At 56.1% G+C, this 7,330-nt stretch overlaps 1 protein-coding gene across 1 annotated transcript in view; it reads right to left on the reverse strand.

Moving 5' to 3' along the window:
- Positions 1-855: 855 nt before the first annotated feature.
- Positions 856-7,330, reverse strand: part of GUCY1B1 (guanylate cyclase 1 soluble subunit beta 1) — a 25,063-nt gene continuing 18,588 nt past the window's right edge. Inside the window, exons 7-12 of the mRNA XM_014582403.2 lie at positions 6,146-6,343; positions 4,725-4,962; positions 3,703-3,843; positions 3,113-3,267; positions 2,730-2,856; positions 856-1,842 (exon numbers count right to left, since the gene is read on the reverse strand). Coding sequence (XP_014437889.1) covers positions 1,819-1,842; positions 2,730-2,856; positions 3,113-3,267; positions 3,703-3,843; positions 4,725-4,962; positions 6,146-6,343 — 883 coding nt within the window. The 3' untranslated portion in view covers positions 856-1,818. The remainder of the gene's footprint in view (positions 1,843-2,729; positions 2,857-3,112; positions 3,268-3,702; positions 3,844-4,724; positions 4,963-6,145; positions 6,344-7,330) is intronic.

Raw genomic sequence — 7,330 nt, forward strand, 5'->3', positions numbered from 1 at the left:
CCCACGAGGGGCACTTTCTCACTGTTTCTCTCTCTGGCAAGCACATATGCCTGCTAGAAAAAAAAAAAAAAAACCACCTGGATAAAGGGCTCATAAAAGGAAACACACAGACCCCAGCGAACATGTGGGAAGTGCCCAGGTCGCTCATGGTCAGGGAAGGCAAACGAAACTCCACCGAGGTATCGCTCGCGCTGCTGAGCGTGCTGCCTGCAGGGCAGGTGGCGACACCGCGTGGTGCAGCAAGCACGGCCTCAACCTGGAGAGAAAGTGCCTGCGTTCGGGAGTTGTGCGAGGCAGTGCAGGGTCCTTCGGGAGCTGCCACGTGACCCAGAAATGCTGCATGGCATCGGGGTGAAGGGAGAGAGGCACGTCACACAGAGCACCCGCAGCACCCTCTGGAGAGACCTCGGGGGACTGTGTCACCTGCTGTCACACGGAGCACCCGCAGCACCCTCTGGAGAGACCTCGGGGGAGTGTGTCACCTGCTGTCACACGGAGCACCCGCAGCACCCTCTGGAGAGACCTCGGGGGAGTGTGTCACCTGCTGTCACGCTGGACTCCCACATAACCATGCGCAGTTTGAGTCTTACACCAGGTGGCTTAAAACTCACACCACACATATGCGCTTGTGTGCCCAAGATCCCAAGAGGAGAATGGAGGAGAAGGGATTGTGAGTGGCCATCACTCCTGGGTGGTGATTTCTCACTTTCTGTCTCTTTGTCTCTCTGTCTTTCTGGTGAGTGCACACCCCCTATAGAAAAAAAAGCCTCTAAAATAATATAAATAAATACATAAATAAATACTAGTGAACAGTTATGCTAATATCATTTTTATCAAAATAAGAACTGTCTCGAGACAAGTGAAAAAAATAATTTATTGCTGGTTCTTTTACACATTAACATGAAATATTTATACATACTAATATGAAGTACTAAATTTGAAGACAAAAATTTTTACAGAAAAGTAGTTGCACTCTATAAAGATAGATATTAATAAATTATTGGAGACTTTTAGACCAGCGGGCTAGTTATTCCAACGGGAATTCATCTTTGTCAGACTTACTGCTCCTGCTGCCAGAGAGCCTCACACCCTTCTGAGCTAAGAGGGGAGGCTCCTCACTGGCAGGGAAGGCCTGCAGCCCCGCAGCTCTGCCACACCCACTGCGAGCTCGAGCCCAGCATCTCACCCAGACTGGCTTTCCACGGCCGCCCTGGGCTCCCGACAGTCGGATACGATGGGATTGTCGCTACAGGGCCCCACAGTCGCAGTGTGTGCCGCGCGTTTTTGAAGGGGGGTTAGAGGGTGCAAAATAGTCACTGTTTTCTTGGCACATTGGTTCTTATGCTGGGAGTCTGAAAATAAACTGCATCTTTTTTCCTAAAACTAAGAATTCACTCCTTTAGAAAACGATCTTTATAATGATGTACAGCAACAAGGTATAAACTGTCTTACATGTCATCATTAAAATGCACACCACGTATCTACGGAGCACTAGGTAGACGGCCAAGGTCTGTCCACTTTCACGTCAATAAACCCCACAGGTATTTCCTGGGTATCTGCTCCTTGCAGGTCCCCGGGCCAGGAAACGCCTGCCGGAGATTCTAAGACACATGCAGCTCACAATACGCACATCAGAGCAAGTTTCGGATAATATACTAACGCCTTAAAATGACCGAGAGCAGAGCTAACGCTGGATACGGGTGGTGACGCATGCACCTAGCAGAGCCGGCCCGCGTCCAAGAGGAGGCGGCCCTCGGCACGGCGTGTCAGAGGGTAACAGGAACCCGATCTCCGTCCTCTTCATCTCCGATCCGAGAGTCAGTTATCATCCTGCTTCGTTTCCTCAAAGACAGAAGAAAGAGGGGAGTGACCTCGGCCAACCATTTAAAGTACGAACAACAGCTGGAAGATAAAGATGTGAAGACCTGGCATCCCACTCCCTGGCTGGCTGGAGTGTGAGGGCACCTCAGGGAATGCGCACGTGCCGGAGGAACACCAGGTGGCGCCGAAGCACGCGCATGCCCAGGGCCTGGGAGCTTCAGGCTGCTCCGAGGCAAGGTGTGGTGGGCAGGGAGAGCCCAGACCCCACCCAGAGCGCCCTGCCTGCGGGGACAGCAGTTCCAGCTTGGACACGCTGAAGGCCACTGGTTCTGGTGGCGACACCACAGGGCCGGCCAGAACCCTGAGTGACCCGAGGGCTGTCGGCCTCTGGAAATCAAACTCATTCATCCCCCGGGAGACGCTCCACCGGGAGCTGCCTGTCCCTGAAGAGGAGCTGAGGGCTGGGTTAGACTCCCACGGGCTTCAGCCCTGATGGCGACCTCAGAGCTGGCCTGGGAGCCGGACGGCTGGTGCAGCCTGCACAGACACCCAGCACCACGGCATTCGACCGGGATGCGGAGGCGGACCAGGAAAACGGGCCTCCCAGCCTCACCCTTCAGTTTTAATGTCACCAGAGGACAAAAGCGGACACCCAGAGGAGTGCTGTCCAGCGGCTCACACGCCAGCTGTGCCGAGCGCTGTCGGCCAGCACTCCATGTCACCCATGCTCATGCTACTTCAGTGACTGCCTCCATGCCTCCGCGCTCATGCCGGCCCGCCCAGCCCCACCTCTGCCCCCGCGGCCCTCCTGGACAGGAGCCACACTTGGGCTGGCTCGCCCCGCCCCACCTCTGCGCTCACGGCCCTCCTGGACTGGAACCACCTTGCGTCAGCTCGCCCCACCCTACCTCTGTGCCCACGGCCCTCCTGGACAGGAACCACACTTGCATGGGTTCCTTCTTTCCCTTCATGGACACGGGCCCTCTGTGCTCCAGGTGGAACTGCGGGTCTGCGTTCTCAGGCGTCATCAGACACCTGAAAGAAGAGGCGAGCAGGAAGGAGAGTGTGGAGGCCGAGGTGACAGGCACCGGGGACACACGGACCCAAGAACACCCAGGGAAGCCGCACTCAGGGTAACCCAGGGCTTCACAGGAGTTCATGGGTGGGGCGGAATCCTTTAACAGGGAAACGATGTGATCTCCTCAAAGAGCAATCCTAACTGGCTGTGGTGGGGCACGTGGAAGTGGAAACTGTCCCAAAGCGACGATTCCTGGCTGGCGTCTGCTCTCACCTGTACGTGTACTCAGACACGTTTATTCTCCCCTTCTCCCCCGTGGTCTCTGTCCTGCTGGTGAGGTTGACGGTGTTTCCGAAAAGGCAGTATCGGGGCATCCGCTGTCCTATCACCCCGGTGACGACCTCTCCGGTGTGGATCCCGATTGTTATCTGCACAAGACCGAGGCGTGCTGAGGAGAGGGCCTGCACACACAGCCTCGCTCACTGGACTCAGAGAGCGGGGACCATCGCACACACCCTTCCGAATTCTGTGGGGACCCAGAATGCGACGGCAACTTCAAAACCCTCGCACAACCCATCTCCCAAGAGAAGCACTGGAAGCCCAAAGATTCCAAAGATGTAACTCTGGCAGCTTACAGGAGACACAGGAAAGAGATTTTCAAAAACAAACTGGACAGGAGGACTCTGAGAGCATGGGACAGAGGAAGTCATTTCAAGTAGGAAGACAAACTTCCCATTGTGAGGAAACTGTCCCCGGGCTCCAGGAGAGCTGCAGCGGTCCAGCAGTCAGCCGGCTTCCTGCCACCGAACAAGACCAGACCTGGGCACACGGCCACCATGCTCGCGGCATGGCCTCCTACTGACCTGGACGGAGTCGCCATCCACCTGGACCTGGCCAGCAATCTCCATCATGTCCAGGGCCAGGTGGCAGATGGACCGGGCGTGGTGGACACAGGGCTCGGGCAAGCCGCTCACGGTCATGTACTTGTCACCGACTGTCTCCACCTGCACACGGGTCCTCGGTTAGCGCGAACAATACGGCCTCGCTTACCACCTACAGCTTTCAGCAGCTCTGAGCACCCCTCCCCAAGTTCTCTGAAATCCAAATCCGTTTAACTCCCATGCGGTCGCAGTTTCGATTCTGTGGAACTGGCGCACGCACATGGTCCTGCGTACAGGCGGCTCAGACCAGAAGCCCCTCTCGTGAGCACTTGTGTCCCACCAAGCCCCTCACGACTGGGCAGGGCCTGTTTCCTTACTCCCCTAAACAGCAGCAGCACAGGGCACAGGGCACAGGGCCTGCCTGCCCTTGGGCATCCATGGGGCAGTACCCAGTGTCCTTCTGACATGCGCCCCGCATGCCTCTGAGCCCCAGAGAGCCTAGAGCACGTAGCCCTCGAGTTGCAGTGACTGCACCCCCGCCTTTATGAAGCAACGCTCCCGGCTTCGCTCCACGCACATGCGTTCCTCAGTGAGGCAAGGGCAGAAGCCTTGAGCGCCTCCTCCCCTCAGCACTGGAAGCACACTGAGTCTCCAGGGCCTTCAGCAAAGACGGCTCCGCACGGTGCAAAGCACTTATGCCACAGGGGAACCACCCTCGCAGACCACCGGAGCAAGTGCCTGTCATGGCAGCCGTGACGACCCTGTGCCCATCGGTCTCCAATACACGTGGGCCCCGGAGCCTTCCGCTATGCCCAGCAGCCATGGCCTCGTGAAACCCCGGTCCAGTTACCGAGATGGCAGATTTCAGGACAGGAGGTGTTGTTCAGGAGACCAGTGGAGGCATCCCAGGCGGCCACAGAGCTGCGGTCCGGGACTACGGGGCCGCACCCCCACAGGGACAGAGGCCACCAGCACAGCACAGGACAGGCTCCACGAGGACTCACCTTATAAACGGACGGGTTTCTCCGCGAGTCCGTCAGGGTGTCGAACCTGGTGTAGAGGTCATTGAGCAGGCTCACGATCTTCATGGCCCCCTCCCCAGATGCGTGCTTGCTGCAGAAGGCGTTGAAGCCCACGATGCCACTGAAGAGGATGGTCACGTTGCCATAGCGCTTGGCAGGCACCGGGCGCTTGTGCCGCAGCTCGTTGGCGACCGACGGGGGCAGCACGGAGTACAGCAAGCTGTGGGGCGGGGTCGGTGAGCGGGATGCAGCCCTCCACCCTCCAACATCACCCCCACAGCAGGGAAACAGTGAGCTGAGACGCAGCCCTCCTCCTCCACTCTCACCCCCACAGCAGGGGAGCGGTGAGCCGGGACGCGGCCCTCCAACCCTCACCACCCCACAGCAGGTGCACCTCACTGCAAAGCCAGGCCCCACAACTAGCCCCCGACATCACCCTGCGGAGCCAGGGAAGAGTGTGAACTGCTCGCATCATACAGGTGGCCCCAGACCCGAGCCCCTTAAGGCTGAATCAAAATAAGCAGATAGACAGATGGACGAACAAAGGGCTGGCGACAGCCCAAGTTTTCGCCAGTGGCCTTGCGCTCCAAGCTGTGGATCACAGCACTTGTAGGTGGGGCTGCCCATCAGCACTCAGGTCACCAGAGGGGCACAGGCCTCCCTCGGCTCTCACACTTGCCTCGATTTTAGTACAGTAAAACTGAAAGAAGCAGGAATCCTCTATAAAAATCTATGCATAAGGACCAGCAGATGGTGTAATGGTTAGGTCACTGGACTACCATATGGCCAACTGCAGTTGGAGTCCCAGTCCCAGCAGCTTAAAACACACCAGGCACGTGTGCATGCATGCCCAAGTTCCCAAGAGGAGAATGGAGAATGGCTTGCAGTGTGGCCATCCCCCAGGGGGTGATTTCTCGCTTTCTCTCTCTCTATCTCACTCTCTCTCTTTGTCAAGCACACGTGTCCTATAACAAAGTCTCTAAAAAAAGCTATGCATGGATTTTAACATATTTTTGCACTAAAATACACCCATGCTGTCACTCCAATCCTCAGACCTTTCTGCAGTCCTCATGCAATGGCCATGTCTGCTTCACTGTCCAGAGCACCCCTCGACACCGGCCACCCAGAGGGACAGCACGTAGCTCTCAAAGGAACGAGTGAATGAGCGAGTGAGCGAGAAGTTGGACTGAAAACATATTTGAGTTAGTCTCATGCTTTCAGAAAGATGTTTTGACATTCCTTCAACGTGGCTTCTAAAAGTCCTCTGCCCCTGACTGCTTTCCTCACGCCAGTTTCTTTACAACAGCCAGGTGGGAGGTTGCGTGTGCTTTTCCAGGGCCACCTGGCCTCACCCCGCCTGCCACACCCTGAGCCCGCACCGCGCCCAGTGAGCAGACCCTTACGTGTCTGTCTTCTTCTTTTCATCCTCCAGGGCCCTCAGCGTGAGCTGCAGCCGGTCGGTCAGGATCTCCAGCTCCTGGGTCAGCTTGTACTCCTCCCGGAACTGCTCCCCCAGCAGGACGAGGTCGCGCGTGGCATCGTGCAGGGGGATGTCACTCAGGTACAGCCCGCGCCGGGTCAGGTCGTCCAGGTTCATCACACTGGCGGGCAGAGAGGCAGAGGCCACAGCATCACCGGCCCTGAGTCCCGCCAACGCCAGTGACCTGCCCCCTATTCGAAAGGTCGCGAGGAAGACAGTGAGACCAGAGAGCAGGGAGGGGAGGGCACGGCTGCCTTGACATGAGAACATGGAGGCAGTGGCCGCGGGGCGCGCTGTGTCCGAGCAGCACTCCTGGGAACCGTCAGCCTGAACCGAAAGGGAGTTTAGAACACGCTCCGTGAGAGCTGTCCCCCACCCTCCCTGCCCTGCTCCTCACTGTAAGGCCACTGTCCCCTCTTCCTGATTATCCCGGACCAGGAGTAATGACACATCTTTCCAGCAACTACATGATTTTAGCCTGTGGAACTCTGCAAACCTTGGAACTGTTTCCCTTTTGGAAACGATAATTAAGTTTACAACCAGATTAATGACCGGCCTTCAACACGTATTCTATGTACTTAAGATGTATTCTATGTACTAGGATTTACTGGCATGCACTCTCCATGTTATTCTTACTCTGGCTCGCCTTTCTTCTTCTGGTTTTATTTTCTTTGACCATTTTTTTCTCCTTTATTTGAAGTATTATCTGATCTTGCTAAGTTTTATGCATCTTTGTAACAAGTCATTTTGAGAACAACACAATTATATTTGTTGATTCAGTAAAGGTCTGGTAGGTGAGAGGCCGACTACCGTTTTAAAATTTACTCTTTGGTTAACATATCTTAAGTCCACATTACTGCTTTGAATTAGGTGCACTAGCCAGGGAGAGCCGGAGAGGGAGAGGGAGACAGCACCCACGGGGTGATCGCGCTGCAGTCCCCTCCCCAGGACTGGGCACACACCGGCACTTCCAAGCTGCCAGGACTGGGATTTGGATCACGGGCACCCAGGGGGGATCTGGCTCCTTAACCACAGGCCATGGGGCCAGCTCTGGGTTGAATTTTTAAAATGCAAAGTAAATACTTCTACTCAGTCAGAATAACAATTT

The sequence above is a fragment of the Tupaia chinensis genome, unplaced genomic scaffold (assembly GCF_000334495.1).
Source record: "Tupaia chinensis unplaced genomic scaffold, TupChi_1.0 Scaffold143591_1, whole genome shotgun sequence".
Lineage (NCBI taxonomy): Eukaryota > Metazoa > Chordata > Mammalia > Scandentia > Tupaiidae > Tupaia > Tupaia belangeri.